At 58.5% G+C, this 23,701-nt stretch overlaps 7 protein-coding genes across 7 annotated transcripts; all 7 read left to right on the top strand.

The window, feature by feature from the left end:
* Window positions 1-1,389: 1,389 nt before the first annotated feature.
* LBRM_21_1540 (conserved hypothetical protein) lies at window positions 1,390-1,878 on the top strand (the record flags this gene model as incomplete). The annotated part of the gene is made up of 1 exon (XM_001564806.1): window positions 1,390-1,878. The coding sequence occupies one exon, from the start codon at window positions 1,390-1,392 to the stop codon at window positions 1,876-1,878; it is 489 nt and encodes a 162-aa protein (XP_001564856.1).
* A 708-nt stretch (window positions 1,879-2,586) lies between these two features.
* Window positions 2,587-3,648, top strand: LBRM_21_1530 (conserved hypothetical protein; the record flags this gene model as incomplete). Its single annotated transcript, XM_003723122.1, has 1 exon — window positions 2,587-3,648. One exon carries the CDS (start codon window positions 2,587-2,589, stop codon window positions 3,646-3,648), a length of 1,062 nt encoding a protein of 353 aa, XP_003723170.1.
* A 1,065-nt stretch (window positions 3,649-4,713) lies between these two features.
* Window positions 4,714-6,759, top strand: LBRM_21_1520 (conserved hypothetical protein; the record flags this gene model as incomplete). Its single annotated transcript, XM_001564805.1, has 1 exon — window positions 4,714-6,759. The coding sequence occupies one exon, from the start codon at window positions 4,714-4,716 to the stop codon at window positions 6,757-6,759; it is 2,046 nt and encodes a 681-aa protein (XP_001564855.1).
* Window positions 6,760-10,365: 3,606 nt separating this feature from the next.
* LBRM_21_1510 (conserved hypothetical protein) lies at window positions 10,366-11,202 on the top strand (the record flags this gene model as incomplete). Its single annotated transcript, XM_001564804.1, has 1 exon — window positions 10,366-11,202. The coding sequence occupies one exon, from the start codon at window positions 10,366-10,368 to the stop codon at window positions 11,200-11,202; it is 837 nt and encodes a 278-aa protein (XP_001564854.1).
* A 1,199-nt stretch (window positions 11,203-12,401) lies between these two features.
* LBRM_21_1500 (putative 2-nitropropane dioxygenase) lies at window positions 12,402-13,355 on the top strand (the record flags this gene model as incomplete). Its single annotated transcript, XM_001564803.1, has 1 exon — window positions 12,402-13,355. The coding sequence occupies one exon, from the start codon at window positions 12,402-12,404 to the stop codon at window positions 13,353-13,355; it is 954 nt and encodes a 317-aa protein (XP_001564853.1).
* Window positions 13,356-17,561: 4,206 nt separating this feature from the next.
* LBRM_21_1490 (putative vesicule-associated membrane protein) lies at window positions 17,562-18,335 on the top strand (the record flags this gene model as incomplete). Its single annotated transcript, XM_001564802.1, has 1 exon — window positions 17,562-18,335. One exon carries the CDS (start codon window positions 17,562-17,564, stop codon window positions 18,333-18,335), a length of 774 nt encoding a protein of 257 aa, XP_001564852.1.
* A 1,223-nt stretch (window positions 18,336-19,558) lies between these two features.
* Window positions 19,559-21,859, top strand: LBRM_21_1480 (conserved hypothetical protein; the record flags this gene model as incomplete). Its single annotated transcript, XM_001564801.1, has 1 exon — window positions 19,559-21,859. The coding sequence occupies one exon, from the start codon at window positions 19,559-19,561 to the stop codon at window positions 21,857-21,859; it is 2,301 nt and encodes a 766-aa protein (XP_001564851.1).
* Window positions 21,860-23,701: the final 1,842 nt, after the last annotated feature.

Genomic DNA, 23,701 nt, shown 5'->3' with positions numbered 1-23,701 from the left:
CCGCTCTACCCGCCCCCTGGGCCTGTCACGGGTCCCCCATCTCCTGACGGGCAGCAGCGCGAGACACACGCAGTACAGCAGTGCGCCGCCTCACGCCCGCTCCCGCGATGCCGGTCGCCACCTGGTGCACCCGTCTCGAGGTGGCTCCGGCGCCCCACACCAGTAGGCAGCGAGGGGCCGAGTGGAATACGCTTGGGCCACCACGCTGCCACTCGGCCCGCCATATGGCCGGCACCGACGCGCTCACTGTCGCGGGTCGCACCGACGCAGCGCCATGCCGGACCGGGGCTGCCGGTACCAGCAGCGACGCCACCCTCGCACCTCCCGGCGTCGTAGGAAGGTGCCTCTGTGCCCGCCAGAAGCGGCTCGGCACTGGCAGGGAGAGGCGGGCTGCCTGGCTCACCGATGGCGTAGGCGCTGAACCCCTGGGATGCCAGGCACGGAGGGGACCAGCGTCGTCAGTAGGGCGGAGGTGAAAGGGGAGAAGGAAAGAAAAACAATCGTAAAGCATGCAGTGAAGAGGTGTGGCGAGGCGTATGAAGAGAGTGCGCGCACAGGACACGGATCTGACTGCGCTGCCTCCCTTTTCATCTCCCTGTCGTCGTCAAGCTCACTCAATGAGCTGCGGCCGATCCTGAAGCGGAGAAGCGACGAGCCGAAAGAAGGGAGTCTATAGCGGCTGACACGTTGATCACGTGCCCCTCGTAGTGGGGCAGGCGTTTGGGGACGTGTCGAAGTCCTTCAAACATGTTCCGGTGTGTATGCTGGAGAACCTGTGTCGTCGATCTTGTCTGCATGGAAATCGTAGAGGGGCAAGTGGGTAAGGGCAAGTAGAGGCGGAGGAATCAGTCACTACAGTCGCCTCGTATCCTCGCGCTTGAGTGCCCCTACCCCCCTTGTACTTGGGAAACACAAACACACACGTTGGCGGTCAATGAAGAAGCAATCGAAGCAGCACAATGGTTCCCCCTCCCTCCACGTTACATCGTCACTTCTGCTGTGGTGTGATGTAACCTGTGGCCCACGTATGTTTTTTCTCCTCTGTTGATTTCCCTCCTCACGCCGTGCCTCTCCCTCTCTCCTCCTCTTCTCTTCTTTACTCTCTTGTCATGCTCTATCCATATCTCGGCTTTCACGTGTGTGCGTGTGTGTGTGTGTGGGTGCGTATTATCCTCTGTGCTGGCAGAGTGTCTTTCTCTCTCTCACTTTGAGCCTGGCGCACCCGCGTCTACGGATACAGTGAAGACGCCCACCCTTTTGGACTCGCTCGCTCTCTCTCTCCTGCGCTTTTACGTATTCCCCTGTAGTGCTCGGCAAGGGGTCCCATCCGCTTCTCCCTACGCATCACTAGCCCACCCACCTCGTTTCTCTCCCCTTGCTAGTAGCGTCATGCACCTCCCAGGTCGGGCCTCTTCTCTGCGACGGCAGCCAAGCTTTGGTGGCCACCCCGCACGTCCGCACTCTGCCTTGTCGTCATTTCCGCTGCTGCTGTTGATCATCATGTTGGGAGGCGGCATTGTGGGGCCGTTATTTGCTGTGGTGCACGCCAAGGACTGCCTCACGCGTGGGTCCAATGCCATGATAGCATGGAAACACGAAGGGGGCAGCTTTCAATGTGACAACTGCCTCCGTGCAGATGCTGCGAGCGTTAACAGCAACACCATTCCGCGTCACTGGACCGAATACGACAAAGACCGCCATGCCATGAACTTCTTCGTGGAGGAGCACCGCGATGGTAATAATGTGTTGGTGCGGGACGAGATCCGCGGCATCAGCGTCCTACTGCGCTCGGACTTGAGTGGCATTCGAACCGAGGGCGAGCAGAACTTTCGCCAGCTCTACAGCGGTGCCTTTATCCCCGTGGTGGACTGCACGTAGCTCCCTAGAAGGTCCCTGAGCTGCGGCAGCACCATAATTGCGACCCCACAAAGACGCTCACCACCTGACTCGCAGACACACCTGGTGGTAGTGGTGCTCGACAGAGTACCGCATCGAGGTGCTGAGGGGCAGGCGAGTGAGCTGGGCCTAGTTTCTGTGGACGCACCTGTGTGCTGGGCTGGTGTGCCGTTGTTGGCATCTTTTTTTTCTCTTGTGCGTGTGTGGTGTGTGTGCGCGCGCGCTCACCTTGTCATGGCCAAAGCCGCTGTTTGAGTTTGCCCACGTGAAGTGTCTGGGGGGGGGGGGGGGGAAGGGGGTAACGGCCAGTGCTGTGCAGCCAAAAGAAAAACGGCAGAAACAACATAATGTTGGCAGCCCTCCCTCCCTCCGCCAGCGTTGACCGCAGAAGAAAAAGCGTCGCATAGAGAAGCTCAGCTGCAGCTGCGGTCCCCTTGTTGCCTCCCACTACCCCGCGCCTCTGTCTCTGCGGTGCGCAAGTAGGACCCTATGCATAACGCTGCGTGTGGGTGTGTGTGTGTGTGTCACCCTGAAAGGAGAGGAGGCTGATGGTATGGAGAGTTTCGCTTTCAGCGGCTGCCCTTTGCTTCGCGCGTGCATCGCGACTATGCCCTCGCGCTTCTCAACGCATCTTTTTCTTTGTCCTGTGCTGGTCAACACCTCATACGGCGGCACACACGCGCGAAAGGCATGCGCGGCGTTCGTGTTTTGCGGCATGGGAGGCTGGCGTACCCGGTCGGCACTGGGCGGCTCGCCCTCGGCACCGAGCTACTGCCACTGCTTCCCTCCAACGACATCTTCTACGACCCTCCAAAGCTGCGCTGCCGGCTTGACCAGGATGGCTACCTCTACTTCAAGAATACCGTGCCACGTCATGTGGTGAACGCCGCCCTCGACGACCTTGCGAATCAGCTGCACGAGTGCGGGTGTACCCTTGACGAGGACCGCGCGCGGCAAGCGGAGTTGAACGGCTTCACGATGGGTGTACCGTACCCCTCCACCCGTGGCGCCGAGCTGCCACCGCTGAACATCCACCACACCAACACGATTCGCAACGCAGTGAGTGGCACGAGTGTGATGGCGACGGTGCGCCAAGTCTTCGGCGGCGCTGTGAACGTAACGACGCTACAGACGCTGCACCTCGGCGCCCCTGACGAGCCCTTCGGCTTTCGCATGCCCAGCGTACTGTTAAACCGCGGCACCAAACTCGCTCTCGTAGCCTTAGTCTCGCTGCATGACACCCCTCTCCACATGGGCCCACCGCTGCTCGTGCGCAGCAGCAACAGTCAGGACACGTACGCGCCGCTGCGGAAGACGTACGGGCAGTGGGAGGTGGAGGGTGACACGATCCGCGGCGATGGCTGCTATACCGAGAACCCGGCGGAGCTCTCGCCGCTGGGGAAGCTACCAGGCACGGATGAAGTGACCGGGGCCCCCACCATTGTTGACGTCAACCCATTTGTGTCCTCCGCCTTGGAGGGTGGCGACCTGCTGCTGACGACTGTGTACACCATGCAGGCCTTCTTGACAAACCAGACAAACTGCTGGCGCCTCATGGCAGAGGCAGTCTGGTGCATGGACGGCGACGACGTAGGACTAGACCCGCGGTACATGGGTAGCGATGCCCCTGGACTTGCGATGTGGACAGAGCGCCGTGACGACCCGGCTGTGTACCCGAAGAGCTTGATGGAAGCCAAGAAGGAGTGGGGCCTAGTGCCCGACTTGGCGATGTCGACAAGGGACGGAGACTAAGGCGTCGTCAGCCTGAGGTGATGGCTTTGCTCTTGCCATTGTTTGCTGCCTGTGAGTGTGCAGGTGTACGATAGGGCGACCTCTCTGTCGCTCCCTGAGCAGTTGCACTATTTAATCTTAATTTATCAGCACCTTACCGCACTCTGCAGGCGTTGACGTTTGTGGAGATAAGGAGAGGTGGGGAGGAGCAGCGTGGAGGGCTCATTGTCTGCCTCCCTCCTCTCTTCTTCGTCTTTTGCTCGACTCTTCACACACACGCACACGCACACAAGTTAACGGCTTACACACAAGGCATCACCAACAGAACACAAACAGCGCGTCAGGTGGATGCGCTTGCTCTCCTCCTCTTTGCCACCGATGCGAAGAATGCCATGCATGCATCCCACCTCCTCCCTTCTCGTCTTCCTGTGCCAGTAGGTGGGGGTAGGGTATGCTGCAGAGACGTGATTACCTGTGTGGTTGCACCTTCCGCAGCGCACACAAGTCCTTCCCCCCTCCCCCGCCCCCTTCACATCACTGCTTTTTCCTCTAGAAAGACAGGCATGCTCAAGCTGCTTGACATGCTTGTGCACTGCAGCGCTCCCGCTCCTCCAACCCTCTCCCCCTTTCGCTGTACTCGCCTGCCACTTCTCTCCGCGTGTCGTTTCATTTCCTTCAGTCTCTCTCTCACCTCCGGCTGAGCTGCATAACCCTACAGCTAAGCCCTGTATCGTCGAGGCCAGCCTTGTTATTGCATATGTGCTTGTCTGGTGCTCTTTCTGCTGCCTCTGATTATCCTTGAGTTGGCAGCGTGCTTCGCGCCCTGCCTCGCGTGCGCATACATTACCACCTAAGCACAGAGAGAGAGAGCTTCACACCCACCTACCCCTCCCCCCCCCCCTACACACACACACACACGCTCTCTCAAGCGCACCAGGGTTTCTCACTCACCCCTCATTCCTCTGTACTCCCCCCCCCCCCACCGCCTCTCTCTCTCTCTCTCGCTGGGTGTGTTTGCGCCCAGGTAAGTATCGACTCTCCTTTATTTACATTACGTAAAGTGCGCATCCATTCATCGCCCTCGCGATGCTGCGCCGCAATACGTCAGTACCGGTGCTGCAGCTGCGCCTGCTCACCACAGCGACACCGCATCCCTCAAGATACGCCGCCGGCTCGGTTGCACTCCTCGCCACTCGCCGCGCCTTCTTTGGCAGCTTCGGCAAGCAGTCTGGCAACGCGGGTAGCGCTGGGACCTCGTCCGGGACGACGACTGGCAGCTGCGCCGGCAACGCAAGCAGCACCCCCAGTAAGAACCCGAGCACCGGGGTACCGCCTGGCTTCCCGCCCGGGCTTGACCTACGTGAACTGCAGACCATGCAGCAGCTCTTCAACAGCCAGCCCAAAGAACGGCAAGAGCAGATGATGAAGCAAGCGATGGAGATGCAGAAGCTGATGCGCAAGATCCCGGGCTTCGGGAAGCTGGCGCAGAAGAACACGAAAGTACTGGAGGAGCTCCTAAAGATGCCTCCGCAGACACCACCACCGCCCTCTTCCTCCACCACAGCGACGTCGGCGAATACTAAACCGGCAAGCGCGTCCTCCACGAGCGTCGCCGCGTCTGTAGCGTCGTCTCCGCGGCACGACCTCTTTAGTAACGCTGGTGCTTTGAACTCCCAGCACTTGAACGGAAGCGGTAGCAGCGGTGGACCCTCCTTGGACGAGCTGAGGAAAGTAAACCTCGGCCCAGAGATCGAGGCTCTCTTTCAAGAGCTTCGCACCATCCGAAGCCGCAAGAATGAGTACCGTGACAAGTACCACCAAGTCCAGTCCGCATTGGAAAAACTAGAGCGGGAACACAAGGATGTGAGCACACGTGAGGCGAGCCTACGGAGCAAGCTGACCAAGGCAGAACAGGAGGTAATGCTGCTCACCTCCGAGAACATGGAGCTGCGCGACAGCAGCAAGAGTGTAAAGCAGCTCACACAGTCTAACAGGCAGCTCAAAGCCGAAGTAGACCAGCTGAAGACAGCTGCCCAGTCGAGCACCGCTCCGGGCACGACGACGTATGCTGATCTGCAGCAGCTGCTGCATGAACGCGAGGATGCACTCCGTTCCCTACAGCGAAAGTTAGACCGCATGCGTCGCCGAGATCCCCTGCTGCAGTTCTCGATTGCCTGCAGCAACGTTAGCCGTCTGTGTGCCAGCCCCAAGGGCGGCGATGACGCAGGGGGCACCGACGCTGCCGCCGCAGCAGCAAGTGAGGCAAGTCAGGAGGCAGCCGAGAAGGCCTTTGCGGAGCTGCAGACCAAGTACCAGGAGCGCCAGCAAGCGGCCTGGGAGGCGGCGGTACACGATCACGCTGCGGCTGCTGTTGCATACGTGGCGGTGGTGCGACGCTACGTAATGCGCAGCGTACCGCACTCGAACTACGATGCAGTCGTCGCATTCACCGGCGATGCGGCGGCTCTGCACGCGTGTTTTTCTGGCATAGGCTTCCAGGTAGAGATGCTCGCTGGAGAGCATGGAAAGGCGCACGTGACAGCCACGGCAGACGCCTTGCCCTTCTCCACCACACCAGGGCCGTTTGGCTACGCGCTTGCACTGAGCCTGTCAAGCGGCATGGCCAGGGTGGAAAGCGGTAGAGCCGGTGCCACCCTTCCGCCCCCTGCGTTCACAGTGACAAGCGCGCACCCGTTCGTCTCTGCCATCCTTGTGCAGAACACAAAGCGGTGCAGAGTCACGTACGACACGGCACGCGCCAGCGGCCCCGGTGGGCAGGCGACGAACGTCGCAGAGACACAGGTGTACGCCAAGCTTGCGATTGACGGTGCCCCGGCGTTCACAGCAGAGGCGCAGGATTCGCGCAGCGCGCTCAGCAACAGGGAGGCCGCCCTTGACAAACTTCACCAGCAGCGCCGCCTGCAGTATAACGACACACTGGCAAAGCAGGAGAAGGTCGAACTGGTGAAGGCGCAGTTAGTGGCCAACATACGTGGCCAGGGCGGCTTTGCCTTGGAGGAGGACGTGCACCGCCTGGTGCAAGAGGCAGTTATAGCGAAGCGGGTGACTGCGGGGGATGCCGCGCTCGTGAAGATGCTGCAACAGCTTGGTCTCTTGGCCAGTGCGGCTTAGAGGGCCATGTCGATGGGCAAACGAGAGGAGGGCGGCGAATTTGTCCTCACCAGAGTACCCCCCCCTTCCCTTCCCTCCCCCTCGTATTCCTCCTCTACGCCTGCATGCTGCGCGTGCGTATGTGGATGGGCATTTTTCCGCGATTTTGTGTTCGCTGGTTGTGGCACGGAAGATTCGAAAATGGGCTGCGTTGAGAGTGGGGGGAGGGGGGGGGGGGGGGGCGCTGCGTGCCCGGTTTTCCCCGTCCTCCCCTCCTCGACTTCAAACTCTTTTTGTTGTTTGTTTCGACGGTTGCTCTGTTACACGCCCCACCCGCGAAGTGCTCCATCGCTGTGTAGCGGACAGCGCTTGTGCTCCTCACGCAGTGACGCCGCTCGACCTCTCCACCATTTGTTTGTGTATTGTGAATTTGGTGGTTTATTTTTTTGCTGGTTTGGAAGCCGCTCTGAGTAACTCACTCCCACCACAATCACACGCGCACACGTCTGGTGCGCCTATGTGCCCTCCAGCCTCGAAGGGAAAGGATATGTTCCTTTCGCTGATATGTGTGGTGGATGGCGTTTACAATGATGGGTGAGTCGGCGCACCTCGTGTGATGACGATACCCCGCAACCCTCCCCCCTCCCCGCTTACTTGCAGCCGCTGCGCTCCCATAGGTCTACAAACATCAGCGACACATCGAAACTTTGCCGCCCTTTCCACGTTGTGTCTTACCCCGATGCCCTAACACCTCAAGCTGAACAGAAACTCTTCAATCAAACGGGAGAAACTGGGGACGACAAGAGCTGCTGAGCGCCATGCATCGCGCGTTACAGCGCTCTACGAGGACGGCGAAAGGAACTACACAGCCTCCCCCCTCCCCCTCGCCCTCTTCGCACTTGCGGACCCGAGCAAGTAGCAATAAATAGGGTTGTCATGCCTGACGCGACTCCAGGCACATCGCTCGCTCGAACAAAAACCCTGACACAAGTGGGTGTACATCTTACGTGCGTTGACTGTTGTTTTGGTTTCGGTGAACGCACGGCCCCTGATGGCGGCTACCACTACCGTGCGCGGTATCCCAGGGTTCAGCCTCCGCTCTGCGTGGGGAAACCAAACAGGTCCCTATCCCTTTCCAATACCGAGCCACCTCTGGTGCTGGCAGGATGAAGTCCCTGCGACGCAAGGAAGGTCAGAGCGATTTAGCGCTGCTGATGTTGGCGGTCAGGTCCTGCAGGGCACTGCTTCGGAGCGACCTGTGAAGCGAGTGGATGGGTTGAGTGTGAGGCAGAGATCCTGCACCGATGACGGGGTCGGCGCATTACTGCACTGTGGGTGGCTAGCGCCGCGCCACACCACGCGATTGTGGGCCCGTTAGAAGCCTGGGGGGGGGGGGGGGGTAGAGTGGAGTTCGACACTCCTGTGGTATGGCAGCGAGTAGGTGTGTAACGAGAACAACGAAAAGAATGCACGGCACGTTGTCATGAGATGACTCTTATCACACACGTCTCGCGCGTCCCCATCCATTTCCTTTTCGTTGTCTGCATCGGCGCTGTGCATCTCACCACCAGCATCCCGTTCTGTGAGTTAAAAGTTTCTGAGCGCAATCGCACCAGTTTCGGGGGCCTCATCATTCCTGTCGCCGAAGAAGGGGGAAAAACAGAAATCGAACCACGCACGGGCGCCTCCGCGCTTAGTCCTCACCTCTCCCTCCCTTCACTTAAGCGCGGCGAGACACACACACACACCTTCTATCGCTTTGCTTTGTTTGTGGTTGCTCTCCTTCGGATTAGGTGCCGTTTCCTCTGTGTATCGTTACTCACCGCACCCGCACGGCTTCTTCAGAAGGGTGCGGGAGGGGCTTACTCGTTTGTTTTGCTGAAGTGGGTATGTGTGTGTGTGTGTGTAGAGGGGGGGGAGTAAGAGTAGTCGCTCTCACTCGTCTGGCTCTTCTTTACGCCGATCACAGAGAGTGTGCCCGTCACCCGCTATACGCGCTTTCATAGAAACGTTTTCCTATGCGTGATTGGTAATGCCTTCCAGCGTTACCCTGACGCATAGGAAAAAAGGTGATCGACGAAGCAGTACTGCACACCGCCAGAACTAGCAAAGTCTTTATTCGCTGCATGACGCTTCATCCGACGTCCACGCAGCACGGAACTGCCTTGGGTGAGTGCAAGTGCGCGGCATGCGCAGCCACGGTGCATGGCCGTGTTCTCGCACAGTGTCTATGGTATGCAAGATGATGACGAATGCTCGTCAGCGTCGCCGCTGCTGTCCCCACATCCCCACGTGTAGTGCCGAGGTGGTGAAGCAGCGCCCACGTGCCTTTGCACGACGCCATCTCATCCTTTCACGCCGTGTGCATCCTCGCATGACGCCGCTTGAGGCTAAGATCATTATGTGCAACTACACAGTGAACAGAGTTGCCGAATTTGGTGAGTATCCAGCCGCTAACGAATGAAATGGCCATGCTCACGGAGCAGCTGCCCATCAACACTGCCTATACCTCCTCCACCAAGTCACTCGCACACACGAGTGCAAATAACTCCCCCATCACGAAGCAGCACCGACAGGACCAACAGCAGTACGCCGGACGACGGCCATCGCAAGAATGTATTCCCGCCGAGCAGATCAAAAGGCGTTTTGTCAGACTGTCATGACGGAGCCTGCGTAGGCGAGGGCTTGTCGCTGCCTATCGATCTGTGGTTGCCTTGAGTCGGTCATGTTTAACTGAGGCTTGGGTGGGTCGAGGCAGGCACACCTTTTCGTCCCCCTTCCCGTGTGTTTGCTGCTCCACTGTTGTGCGTCTGCCTCCTTTTTTTTTTGCGCTACTCTCTTCGGTGCTGCTTTTCTTCCATTTTGGCTTGTCTTTCGTGCCTCCGGTTGGCATGTGTGTGTTTGTGTGTGGGGGGAGAGGGGGAGGGATTGATGTGCCAAGAGAGGCGTAAACTTCTCTGCGCCGAGGTGCCGTGGCCGCTGTGTCGTTCTCTGTGAGAGGTAAAGGGGGTCAACGAGAGGACTTGCATCAACCACCTGTGGGACCTCTCCGCTCCAATAGGGTCGAATACATGAACAGGAACGCACACGCGCGGAACGAGTAAAGGGACGCTCGACGTCTGTGAAGTTGTTATATTGCGTTTCACTGTGGTCACACCAGCTGGCGTGGTACTTCTGTGGCGTCGCTGCCACCACGGCAAGCGGTATGCTATCCGCAGACATACATGTAGAAAACCCCCATTGTGATTCTTCCGTCAGCCTCGAGCTCAGACTCTCGCTCCCCACCTCCCCTGCCCCTCTCTCATTCCTCCTCATCTTCTTATGTCCTCTCCCCCTCTTACACTCGGAGCGAGCAGAAGACGCGCGGAAGGATCACACCTACGAACACAGGGACGCATCGGCAATCATCTCCACTGGTATTTGCCAAACAGAAAAGCACGCACCGACTATCCATCTTGTGTGTGCGTGTGTGTGTGTGTACTCTCGCTCTGTATTTCATTTTCTCTGTAACCGCCTGTGCGCGCATCAGCCCGCTCCACACAGAGAGAGAGAGAGAGACTCAAAGCATACAACTTTCCCTTTGCTCTTGCACCCACGTTTTCTCTTTCTTTGCCTACTTGCCAAATAATGCTTCCATCGAGCTTCTCGTCCCCCACTGCCGGTAGTGGCGATAACACTGATGACGCGACAAGCACACACATGCACGTACATACGGTGGTCATCAACCTCGACGACGCAGACCGCATCGCTGCAGGTGCCAATGTGGGGATGGTGAACGTCTTATCTGCCGTTCCAGCGACGGTATCAGCCGTGATGACCGCAGCGATGGATCTATCTGACTTGCCAGGACTGGTCGACCTGGTCAGTGACACAACACCTGCCAACAACGCCGCACGCGAGTGGAATGCACGCAGTTGTTCCCCCTTTGCCCCAGAGGAAGTAATTTCCACCTTTGACATCGTGCAGCCACCGCCACCCTCTCCATTAACTGCCACCGCTTTCACCAGCGGTGGTGGGACTGAGTGGGCGGACACAACTGCGAGCGCGTCCCCGCCACTGTCGGCGCCAGAGGTAAAGGAGTGCGCCATTTGCCTGGAACCGCTGTTTCGTATGTCAGTGAGGCGTGTTGCACCAGGGAACGGCGAAAACTTGCCGAACTCTGCCCCGTACCGTTCCAACCTCTCCGCCGCTGACCGCGAGGCACCAGCACCGCCGTCCCAGGCGCCTCCCTCCCACCCGCCCATCCCTTCCTTGCCGCTCTCTGTGGCCCCTCCCGATGCTGCCGCATCTTCCGACGCAACCCAGCCACCAGCACGCGACATTGTGGCCGAGGCCGCAATGGATGTGAAAACAGTGCGGGAGGTGTACTGCGGCCATCGCTTTCACGAGCCGTGTATTCTACGCTGGATCACGCTGGGACACTACTTATGTCCGCTCTGTCGATCTCCCTTCGTGTTTGAATGAAAAGGGGATGCGGGGGAGGGGCCATGTGCGGCTGATTCTCAGTGTGTCTCTGGGCCCCCTCACGAAGGGAAACTCCTCCGTGCGCGGTATCCCAGGGTTCAGCCTCCACTCTGCGTGGGGAAACCAAACAGGTCCCTATCCCTTTCCAATACCGAGCCACCTCTGGTGCTGGCAGGATGAAGTCCCTGCGACGCAAGGAAGGTCAGAGCGATTTAGCGCTGCTGATGTTGGCGGTCAGGTCCTGCAGGGCACTGCTTCGGTGCGACCTGTGAAGCGAGTGGATGGGCTGAGTGTGAGGCAGAGATCCTGCACCGATGACGGGGTCGGCGCATTACTGCACTGTGGGTGGCTAGCGCCGCGCCACACCACGCGATTGTGGGCCCGTTAGAGGCCTGGGGGGGGGGTAGAGTGGAGTTCGACACTTCTGTGGTATGGCATCGAATGGTCGTGTCTCAAGTGGAAAACACACTCTAACAGCTCCATAGAACAAAGCAGTCATATACGAGCAGAGAGAAAGAGATACCCCAGTATGTCTGCCCACCGACCCAGGCAGGGGTTCAATGCTGGTCATCATGGACGGATGGATTGACAGACTCTCTTATCACAATGGATTTTCCTGTGCTAAGCAGCAGCAGCACCCCCACCCCCGTGTGCGGGTGTGTGTGTGTGTACGTTATGGCCTTGCATGTGAAACGTTGTGTCGTTGCTTGGCGTGAGTAAACTTCTGCGCTTTTGGTTTTGCTGGGCGTGTGTGTGCGTGTGTGTGTGTATCATCCCCCGTCCTCCTCGAGATCTCTCCTTCCCTCTGTCTCGTCACTCTCAGTGGTGAACACCTGCACGCGTTGTGTAGTTTTCTGTTGTGCTTTCTGGGGCGCATTAAACCCACACGCCCGCTGCCTTTCTCGATGTGAAGCTCACTAAGTTCGGAGAAGGGCACACACACACACACATACCTACGGGACGCCTACAAGAAATCAGCAGGTCACAGTCCTTTCATCAGCGTTGGCGTGATTTTCGTTCCCTCTGCTCTCGCATCGAATGCTTCTCTGCTTGCTCGCCTTCATCTTGGCTCAGCTCTTTCCACCACTGCCCCTCTTTCTCTCCCTCCCTCCCTCTCTCTCTCTCTCTCAGCTTCGCGACTCCCAAGTGTGTGTCTCTCTGCTTCAGTTCTTTCTCGGTTGTCAAGTGCGATCGCGACAATGCAGGCAAGCCGAGTCATATCACTCTTTGGCGTGCAATACCCCATTGTGCAGGGTGGCATGGTGTGGTGCAGTGGATGGCGTCTGGCGTCTGCCGTGAGCAACGCAGGCGGCCTCGGTCTCCTCGGCGCCGGTTCCATGATGCTCGATGTCTTTCAGCACCACGTTCGTCGCTGCAAGGAGGCCACGAAGAAGCCCTTTGGTGTCAACCTCTCTCTCACCCACGACGTGTCGCGGCACATAGAAATCCTTATCGAGGAGAAGGTGCCGATCGTGTTCACGAGTGCTGGAAGCCCTAAGCTGTGGACTCAGAAGCTGCAAAGCCACGGAATTAAGGTGGCGCACGTCGTGCCCAACTGCAAACTCGCCCTCAAGTGCGAGGCGGCAGGGGTTGACGCCGTCGTGGCAGAGGGGTTCGAGGCCGGTGGCCACAATGGACGGGAGGAAATCACCACGATGGCGCTGATCCCACAGGTGCGTAAGGTACTGGCGCCTGAGATACCCCTGATCGCAGCGGGTGGCATTGCGAGTGGGGAGGCAATGCTAGCGGCTATGGCTCTTGGGGCGGAAGGCGTCCAGGTAGGCACGCGCTTCGCGGTCACTCAAGAAAGCTCGGCAGCCGAGGAGTTCAAGAAAAGATGCACAGTAGCAGGGGAGGCCGAGACGTGGCTAACGCTGAAACAATACATGCCGACTCGTCTTCTACTGAACGACTACGGCAAGGAGGCCCGCCGCCTCTCTGAGTCTGGCGCCACCAAGGAGCAGCTGAAGGCGTTCTGTGGCAAGGGCCGCACGAAGAGAGGGATCTTCGAAGGTGACTTGGCGAACGGCGAGCTCGAGATTGGCCAAATTGTGTCGACGTGCAAGGACATTCCGACCGCGGCGGAGGTGGTAGAACGCATGGTGAAGGAGTTCCGCGCCCGTAACGAGCAGCTGGCCAAGATGAAGTTGTAGAGCACAGGAACAAAGCAGTATATCCTCCTCACATAGTCGAGCGTTGAGAGTCACACGGACACCAGACGGGAAAGAACAGAGCTTTGACAGAGAGACGCACATGCACACGTGTGTGAGCTGCCACCACCACTATCACTGCCGTCGCCGTGCCTGACACAGACGTGCGCACTCCGTCTATCTTCCCTTTTCGTTCAGTGCCTAGTGCGCCCATCGCGATCGCCTCCGCTCTCCTTGTTTCCGATTCCTCTTTGGGGGCTCCTCCCTCCCCACACGCACACAGAGACCCTGGCGCACACGCGTCGTCTCGCACCCGCCTCCCTCTGCCCCACACCTTCCCGCGCATAGCCACGCCTGTTACGGTGTCGGTGTATCCAGGAGCGGTAAACGATGGCGAGTCTCGCTTCTCTCTCCCCCCCCTGCGGCTGGGCAGTACGATCAGCTGAACTCCCGCTGAGGGAAAACAAAACTGTTGGCCCTGTCAAAGTGGTACCCAGAGAACGAAATTTGCCACTCTTCAGCGTGGGGGAGGGGGGAAGTCACGCGCACACATGAACGGCCCTCTCGTCTTTACAGGGCCCTTCCCCCTCCTCGCATGCCAGTCTCGACGTTCGACGGCTTTCTTGTTTTCTGCCCCCCCCCCCTTCCTTCCCACTGCAAAAGTGCTCGCGCCTTCTGGCAGAGGGCCTCCGCCATTTATTCGCTCGGCTGGCCTCCAGCGGCGGCTTAGGCGTGTATCGATGTCGGGTGTGTGGCCGCATTCGTTTCTCTTGCTTATGCTAAGGAGGCTGTTCAGTAGTTGGACTACCTCATCTGCGAGCGTCCGTCAGTCCCACCCCTGGCCAGCCCCCACTATGTCGGTCAGGGTGGGGAGAGGGCGGGGCGATGCCCCCGCACTTGCATGGAAGTCATCAGAAGGAGACGCAGGAATTCTGTGCGAGTGGAATATACCAGTCCGACCTCTCCCCTACCTGGCGACGCCGGACACGCTTGGTGACATCGCCTCATCGCAGACTTGAAACATGGAGATGGTGCCCCCTCCTCCCGCAACTGAATAAGTATTGACTCTCTTGCTCTAACGGCCAACGAGCAGGTTCAGCAGTTATCCACGTATTCACACGCATTCGCGTCTGTGCCGTTCCGCCTTTCGGTTTTTCTCTCATTCTTTGCTTCCTTTTTTCCATTCGCTAGCTCTACCCGCACCTTGAAGAATACCCTGTCAGGAGCATGTCGGCACACACACACACACACACACACACACATGAGTGGGAGGGCACGTACCTACGGACACGATTACGGTATGTGTGTAGGGTAGACACACTGCTGTGAGGAGGCCACTACTCTTGTGCTTCCTAACGAACTAAAAGTGTGAGGGAGAGGAGAGAAGGGCCGGTAAGGAACGAAGGAGGGTACTGTGTAGCACCGCACCGCCTCCCCTCCCACATTCAACGTGGCTTCTTGGGGATCTTTACTGCTGTTCGTGCTCTTTTTGAGGCGGCACTTGTGTGAATGCCCCTTTCACGAAGTCCTCCCCCCCCCCTTCACTTCATTCCTTTAACTCACTCTCTTCCCCCCCCCCCCGCGCGCTGTGTACTTCTCCGCTTAGGTGCCCCTCTTCCCATTTTGCAGATGCGCGCTCTCTCGCTCTGCAGGGCCGTTTCTTGTTTTTGTTTTCGGGTGCATCCGGCGTCTTGTTTGCTCTTTCGCTGTCGCCGTGGTGGTGGCAGCCGCAGTGGCCCTCACTCTCCTCTCCCCTTCTCCCTTTCTCGCCACCACCGACCTCGTGACCTGTTTCCTTCCTTGGGAAGACAAACACTCACAGAGGCGCCATCGGAGTGGTGCTCTTAGGTGTTTGTGCATGCGTGGGCATGGTGGTGTGTCCACGCCGCTCCTCCTCCTTTCTTCTCTCGGCTTCCCGTTCCCTGGTTGGGCAAAGACAGCCTAGGCGGAGCAGAAAGGAGAGCGCGCCTTATGGGAAGTCCTTGTCGTCGGGGGGAGAGGGGGGGCGGCCAGGCCTCGTTATCATCCCTGTCTCTCTCCCCCTTGTGCTTCGACATCTCTGCGGGTGTGGAAGAGGAGGAGCCCAGAGGTCGCTGGCATACTTTGCGGGGGCTTTACACCGACTGGCAAGTGGCAGCCGTCGATAGGCAAATCATATTTCTGTTGTTTTTAGCGTCCGGGGCAAGACCGCGAAAGAGATTCTCACAGGATCCAACAGCCCGCCCCCCCCCCTAACTCGCATGATCTCTTGCCTCGATCCGCTCCTTTACTCGCCCGACATTGCAGCTGCAAAGTGCACCTCTCGCTCGGCGCCGTTCTCTCCCCCTCTTCCCCTTTGTGTAAAACCCCCTTGCTGAATGCTGTGCATGTTACGGTGAGTCCGTTCTTCAGCGCTTAGGAGCGAAGGTGTCCCTCCCCCCTCCTCTCTCCCTCCCTCTCTTTCTTTTTCTGGACGTTTCAGCTTGTATCGTCACGTCATAAGGCACCTTCAGCACAAAATGTGTGTGGGGGGAGGGGAAGGGGAAGGGGGAGGCCACTTTGCTTTATCGCCTCTTGGAGCCCCCCTCTCCTCCCCTTCACGAGGTAAGGCACGTGTGTTTGTGGCCTTTGGGTGGGGTGAGGAGGGGTCTCGCAGGTGCTTCTTTCCCACCGCCGATGTCTTCTTTCCGAAGTGCTCGCCCTCTTTTCTTCTCCACGCGTGCTGTTCTTTCACACCCCTCCCTCTCCCCCTCTCGTTCCTTCTCTTCTCCCATTGGTGAAGACACCTTCCACTCTGTGGTCCTTCGCAGTGGGAGTAACCGCCCCCCCCTCCCGCTTTTCCCGATGACTGGAGGTTTCAGGTGTGTATCACCTTCTTCTCCGGAACGATCACCTCGAGCGTCAGTGACCCGCCTCGGAAGCCATCGTTTCCTCTCCGCCAAGACAGTCTGGTCGTGCAGAGCAGAAAAAGGTGGTCACTAGCGCATTAAACCGCGCGAAGGGAATTAGGCCACGCCCAGCCTGTAACACAGTAGAAGCGGTGGGTAGACGCTGATAACGCGGTAGAAGTGCGTCTCTGCTGTGCTAGCCTTCCTCATAGCAAACGACTCAACTGGCCCCTCACCCCGCTAGTTTACAGGCGGTGGGGTTTGGGCTAGTGGGTGAGGGGGGAGTTTCGAGGCAGTCGTACCGCGAGAATGGAAAGAGTGAGTCGATTGAGAGGGGGATCGACAAAATGTGCGAGTATGCCAGAGAGCACGTCGCTAGAGGATGCACAGCCAAAAGGGAGCGCGCGTTTCTCCCTTACGATACTCCACGCCTAACCGAGGGGAGGGGGACATCGAAAGAGGGAAACCATCGATGAAGCTTGGCGTCATGTCATTCCTCTCTCTCTCTGTTGTCTCTTGCCAGTGGGCGCCACGGCACCACTCCCTGCGTCTGCCTTTCACTCCTTCTGCGCCCACATGAGGCGACTCTTTTGCGGTCGCTCAGAGTGAGGTGGGGAAAAATAGGAAAGGCGCGAAGCAGGTGAGAGGCGGGGACAGGGAAACGAAAAAGACGGGGGAGGAGAATCGTCATGGGGAAGCGAGAGGACGGCTGGCGTGCAGGCAGGTGCCATCACCCTCCCTCTCTCATAGTAGCTCGTATCGGTCCGAGTGTCTGTGCGTGCGCGCAGACGATATCGGCAGAGTTGCGTTGAGTCAGAGAACACACGCGCGCACAACAACAAAAAGGCTCATGGACATCCGGTGTTGCCTCTTGTCTTTAGTGGCCCTCTAATGACGGGCATCCCCCTTTTCGAATGTCGCTGCTCTCGACTTTCACCGCTCACGCACTCCCTTTCGCTCCCCTTGTCATCTCGCTGCCTTCGTGCTTCTGCTGATGTGTTTTGCTCGGTATCCCCTTTCCACCCTCCGCGGCATGCGTCTGGCACATACCCACACACTCGCTTGCGCGCACGTTTGCGTGCTCACGTACCAGGATAGCTGTGTACTCAGCCTTGTCAAGCAAAGCTCTTTGCGTTTAGCCACCGAATCCTTTTTCGCTAGGGAGTGGATCTGAACTGCTTGCTCGCCACTCCTTATTACCCCTTTCCCCCTTCTTCCTCTCTTTGGGTGTAAGCTTGTAACTGCGCGTGCCACTACTCTCGCCACCATTCGCCGCTCCCCACCCTCGATCTGCTCCTCTTTTCAGAGTATTCCGTGTAGTGCTACTCGTTGGGTCACTACCATGGCCAACAACGCCAACCAGGAGTCGCACGCGCTTTATGGCGCTGTGGTGGTGCGCCTGATGGATCGTGTGATGCTCTGTAAGACGCCTGATTTGCCTACGGGTGGCTTCACAATACCAGGCACCGCATGGGCGGACCTCGTCAGCCGCTGCAGCGCCCCACACTTCCGCACCTCCGCGTTCCTCAGCGTAACCGCCGACAGGGACCCCACACAGGAGGTGACCTTGTCCTACCACCTCATGACCGATGACGCGCTTGGCTACGGTGTGATCGGTGCGAAAGCAGTTGGCCGCCGAGAAGGGCACGCCGCGCTTGACGAGCTGGCGGCGCTCTTCAAGAAGATGTTCGTAGAGCCACCATCGAAGCTGAATCCAAAGCTGGTGGATGTTTTTGTGCGTCCAGCGCGCGACCTCATGGTGAGGCATAGCAGCGGTGCCGCTGCGGGAGCGGCAGACAACAAAGTGACGAAGGTGAAGCTAGCGGTGGATGAGGTAAAGAACATGGCGCTGGACAACGTGGAGCGCGTCATCCAGCGCGGGCAGCGCATCGACGACATTGTGCAGGCTACTGATGATCTTCAGTTTCAGGCGGAGGGCTTCCAGCGCAATAGTCGTGATCTCCGCAACCAGATGTGGTGGAGCTCGATGAAGGGGCGGATTATGCTGGCAGGTGCCGTCAGCTTCATGCTCATGCTGTTCTACTTCACTTTCTTTGCTGGTAACGGCAGCAGCAAGAAGACGACGACGCAAGCTCCGAGCTCGGCACCGGCATAGGCGTTGGCGCGGTTTTCTCATTGCCCCGCTTTTTTTTTTTTTGCGGCTAGTGAAGGGCAGGGAGAATGCGGAAAAGTGCACAAAGGAGACGGGTGGCTGGCCTCTCCCCACCATCGAGGCGTCTCTTCACTCACCCCGGCATGTGCGAGTGGCTGCTCTGCTGAGAAAAAGAGAGGAAGACGAGGCTCAGCAGCACCTGTGCCTGCCCGCAAATATTTCGCTCGTCACGACTCTCGCATGGCTGTTTGGCCGGGCATGTGTGCTCTTGTCAAGTGAGAAACGCGCACTCCCGGGGTGCGTCGTCTCGGTCATCTGCGGCCCCCCCCCGCCCCCCCTCCCTCCTCCCCCCAAACCCAACTCCCAAATTTGAAGTGTGTGCTTTGGTGCTCTGCCTCTCCTCTTCCTCCTCTTTATTCTTCTTCTTGGATGATTGGTTGTGGTGCTTTCTATCTGACGCTCACGTACCCTGTTGCCCTCTGCTACGTTCTTCACACACACACACACACGCACGCACTCTCGCGTAGCATGTCTGTGTGTATGGGTGTCATACACGTCTGCCCCTGCCCCACTCTTCCACCCTTTCCTCGCCTCTCCGTTCCACTCTGAGTCACGCCAACACCTTCTTGCCTCTTCGCGCGTTTCATCTCTTCGCCTGGTGTCCTGTTTTGCATCTACCGCCTCCCTCAATCCACTCCGCCAACACTACTCTCTGAACCCAGCCATGTTTCTTGGTCACCTGAGAGTGGTGGTGGTGGTCTTTGTATGTGTTTGTGGGCCTGTCGCTCACCCAATGTGGTGGCTTCTCTCTCGTTGTACCTCTTCGAGCCCTCCTCATGCTTCTTTCCCACGAACGGGGAGGAATTGCGATGTTTTGTGCCGCTGACTCTCCCGTGTCACGTTGACAAGTACAGGAAAACAAAGAAACAGGCAAACACCGCACAGTAGCGAACGAAAAGGGGTAACGCACGCGCGCGCGCCTACTTTACCCCTTCCCCTCTTTCACTAGACCTCTTTGACAGCAGGCACGTGGGGAAGGGAGGGGGGAACGTTGTCATACGTACGAGAGAGAGTGAGAGACACGGTACTTGCTTCACAGCGTCCCCCTCTGTCATCGTCTTCGTGAGTTGTGGTGGTGCAGTCTCTCTAAGGGCTAGGGAGGGAGCAACGTCGCCGTCACACTCGCGCGCTCTGATCTTCTTCGGGGGAAGCAGGGTTGAGTCCCCATGTTGTGTGACTGCTGTCATCGCACCCTACACTACTCGAGCTTCTCCTCTCTCTTTTTTTTTGGGGGGATTAGTCCCACTCTCCCCCTCTCTCTCTCTCCCAGGCCCCCGTCTCTGTACCTGCGCTGGCGCACGTGCAACACAGTGCCCCACGCGCATAGGGCTGAGCAGATTAGTCGCGATACGCTTTGTTGGGGAACGCGCGCGCGCCTCCACGGTTGCGGCACTGGTCTCTCTCTGTCTCTCCTCTGCCGCTGCGGTGTGCCTTGTCAACCTTGTCCAGGCGGTGTCTGTCTCGCTTGGTGGTGTTCTCTTTTGCGGTGCCGTGTACACCATCCACCAGCCCATTCCTGCAGCTGCTACACGGCTGCGGGCCTTTCCGGTGATCTAGTCGGACCCTATTTCCCCTTCTCTATTCTCACTTCAGTAGCACCGCTTTTTGGTAGTTCTGCATTGATGTTCATGCTGATGCCTCACGCGTTTTCTCCTTGCGGCCCGTCGAGTGGCCCCTCACCGCAGCAGCACCGACACAGTGGTGCGTCTGGGCGTCGACTTGCCCCTCTTCCACCGCCGCTGCGTACAGCCCCGCATCAGCAGGGGAGTGCCGCGCGGGCTGCGCGAGACCCAACCCCGCCCCTCTCGTCAGCGCTCTCCTCATCTTCCTCGACCGTCATCGCCCGAGGCAGCGCTGGCAGCAGCAGCGACCCTCACCGCGATGGTCAGCACCGCCTTCCACCTTTGCCGCAGCTGGACAGTCGAACTCGACACGATGCGCCACCAGCGTTGCCTAAGCGAACCGTCGTAGGTGCCTCCGTACGGCGGCTGTTTGCGGGGACGGCACCCGCTAAGCGAGCTAGCCGATCCGGAAAGAGTGCTGGTGAGGTTTTGGTGGACGACAGTACAACGACACGGCCCTCGTCGGGAGAGACGCAGCGCCAGCTCGGTCTTGCTGTAGCAAGGCAGTCCATGCCGCAGGGCCTCCCAAAGCCACGCCCACTTGCACTACAGCGCAGAAGCGGTAGGGCATTCGGTAGCGGCCCCGCAGAGTTTGGGAAGTCTCGCGTGGCAGGGACAACTCCCATAGATGCAGTCAGATTACAACCACCCGCCCACCCGGAGCGTAATGGACAACGGCACACGTCATCGGGAGCATCTCTGAGCACCGCGGCAAATGACGCCGCCGCGACGCGCTCAGCACCAGTTGGAGTACCGGGCGCCGGTTGCCGACCATCTGCAGAGCAGCAGAATCAGCAACAACGAGCCAGTAATAACCCTCCGTATGCTCTGCAGGACATGAACGAGCTTGTCTTCACCGACCCGCAGAACTGGAAAACCGAGGAAGAGCTCCCTGGTGTGGTCTGGTCGTTGCTCGAAGGCGTGGCGTTGGAGGCGCCCTACACCAGTGATCTGTGGACGCAAGCCTACGTGTGCCCTGCTGGCCTATTACAAGCGCCGAAAGGAAATGCATCTGTATTGCCGGCTATGTGTCTGCACCGCGAGGGTCAGCAGCGCACCAATGGCTTCTATGCATGCGTGCGATGTGGTACGCCAGTCTGCGACCCATCTCATCAAGTGATACCGGCATCTGGCTCTCTTCGTGGTATCGCAGTGTTTGATGCGCTGAATATGAGCGGCGTTGAGCTCCGCGTCGCCATGCCGACTGTGCTAGACAAAGCAGCTCGGCTGTCGCGTGAGGGATGCTCTTCGTTAACAAGTATTCGGGTCGCCATATCACACGACAGACTGGAGGGTGCTGCGGAGCTCGATGCGACCGCAGGTGGACTGCGATTTCTCGTGCATTGCCGCCACTGCAACGGGTGTCTGGGTGCGATGCTGCTTGGTGAGGTGAAGTGTGCTCCCTCTGCTGACGCGCCCAGACCCAGTGTCCTGGCAGTGACCTCCGCTGCCCCACCTGCAACGGCGCTATTCTGCGCGAACAGCGTGTGCCTCGAGTACATGCCCTACCGCACGCATACCCGACTTGATCAGGCGATACTGGATAAGCCGACTTCTGATTCGGAAGCAGGCAGCAGCGGCCGTAGAGGTGGGAGGGCTAGCATGCTGGGTGGAGCCTCTGCAGCGGTGTCCGTAGAGCCGGGGGCTACATTGGGATCGCTCTTTATTCCACAGCCCAGGTCGGTGGCGTGGGGCGTCGGGGAAGGCGTGGACGGTGATCGTAGCGGGAAGCAGGGGGGCACCAGCTACGCCGGCGACGACACCTCGCTCGACAGCTTGCTGGAAGAGCTGAACCCGTACGGCGATTCAGCCCCGATTTCCAGCAGTGATGACTCAGACGACTGAGGGCGGATAAGGAAAGGAGGAAAGTAGTGGAGTGCACCATTTTGGGGGCTCGCGCCTCGCACCTTTAGCAGCTCCCTGTTCTCCCCACTGCCGGTCATGTTCCCACTCTCCGATGAATCGCTTTGACCCTGTCGCATGGTGAAAGTCTTCCTCGTTGGGGTGATCGGTAATGGAAGCTGCGGTGGTTGTGGCGGTGCTGATGGCAGGACACAGGGAGCCGATTGGTCAATGTATACTGCTTGCAAGGCGCTGTTTCCCCTTGGGCCGCTTGATTTCCCCCCGCCCCTATCCCCTGCCCCTTTCCTATATGGACCGTGCGTAACGCACGCGCACACGTCGAGAGGGAAGGGGAGAGAAGGAAAGACGATACCCTCCACCCACCCCACCCTTCGCATGTGCATACGTGAGTGGGCGCCCTTTTCTCTTTGTTCTGGCGTGCTCCGTATCGCTGCTGTGGCACCTACCGCCTACATGCGCGTGAGTGTTTGGAATTTCATTTTTCCTGCAGTGGCCTTCACAGCAGGCCTCTCCTCAACCACGCATAGATGTGCATGTGTGTGTGTGCGCGCGTCTCCCCCTCGCTCTCGTCTCCACCTTCGCACTGTTGTAAAGCTGCCCGAGTGTTTTACTGACGTGCGTCTATATATGTGTGTGTGTGTGTATGGTGTGACTCTCCCGCCTGCCCCTCCCATCTTGTCCAACTCCCCTACCGTTGCTGTAGTCGTGGTGTGCGCGGGTCGGCAGGGTGTTTGCTTGTTTCGCTTCCCCTTCGCTCTCTCTTGGTACGCACTACTCTTCCTCTCCTCTCTGTGTTTCTTCTCTCCATAAACACCTCGCCACATCGGCTCCTTTTCTCGTTTGCACGTGTGTGTGCGTATGTGTGTGTGTGTGTATTGCCTCTCACTCCATTATGTCACGCGCGTACAACCGCATGCCTACATGCACGCACACGTGTAGGATTCTTAAACAAGCACCATCACCACCACCACCATCACCATCATCATCATCACCATCACCATCACCATCACCACAGCGTCTCTCTCATTCACGCCTCTCTTCCCTCTACGCGCCTCTTTCCTTTTCGTCGTCGCTTACGCCCACCCGAAACTACTCGATCGCAGCGCGTTACCGTCGTGCTTGACACCACCACCGTACCACCGCCTCTTTTCTACCCACCGACGCAAACGCCTGGGTCAACCCCCCCCCTTCTCGCGTGAAGCAGATTGTGGCACGACGAGCACCTACCACCACCACCCCAAACCCTTTCATGGCCACACAGCACACTCACAACTAGCGACTACTACTACACAACTACGACAAAGCGCTCACGTTACTAAGATTGCCTTTCTGTCTCTCCCTGCCTCCCTCTACACACGCACTCAGGCGTCACACCCATCACGCGGTCCTTTCTGTCGACGCCAAATTACTATTGCGACTCCCCTCCCTCCCTCTCTCTCCACCGCTTTCCTCGCTCGGCCTACCCACGCGCTCCTCCCCTCCCCTTATCTGCTCTATCGAGGCATCACAAACTTTGGCGCCACGTTTGGCCAGAAAGGCCACAGGCCATACCAGCCCACATACGCATGGGCGTGTGTGTGTGTGTGTGTGTGACTACCCACTTGCTTCTGTCCACGACCTCACTCTTCAATCCTTGACGACGCGCCCACCTTGTGTGCCAACTCCTCTCCCTGTTGGTGTCTTGGCAACACATGCGTGTCTGTCAGCGCGCGCGTGTGCATAGTGCCCTCTGTTTTTAGTTGTCAAGGGTCTTGCACATCTCGGAGTTGGTCCGCAAACGCCCTTCTCTGCACATTTCACCCCCTTCACCGCGTTCACCGCCAT

This window comes from Leishmania braziliensis, chromosome 21 (assembly GCF_000002845.2).
Source record: "Leishmania braziliensis MHOM/BR/75/M2904 complete genome, chromosome 21".
Lineage (NCBI taxonomy): Eukaryota > Euglenozoa > Kinetoplastea > Trypanosomatida > Trypanosomatidae > Leishmania > Leishmania braziliensis.
Note: the sequence above shows the minus strand (reverse complement) of the source record. Positions and strands in the feature narration are given on the sequence as shown.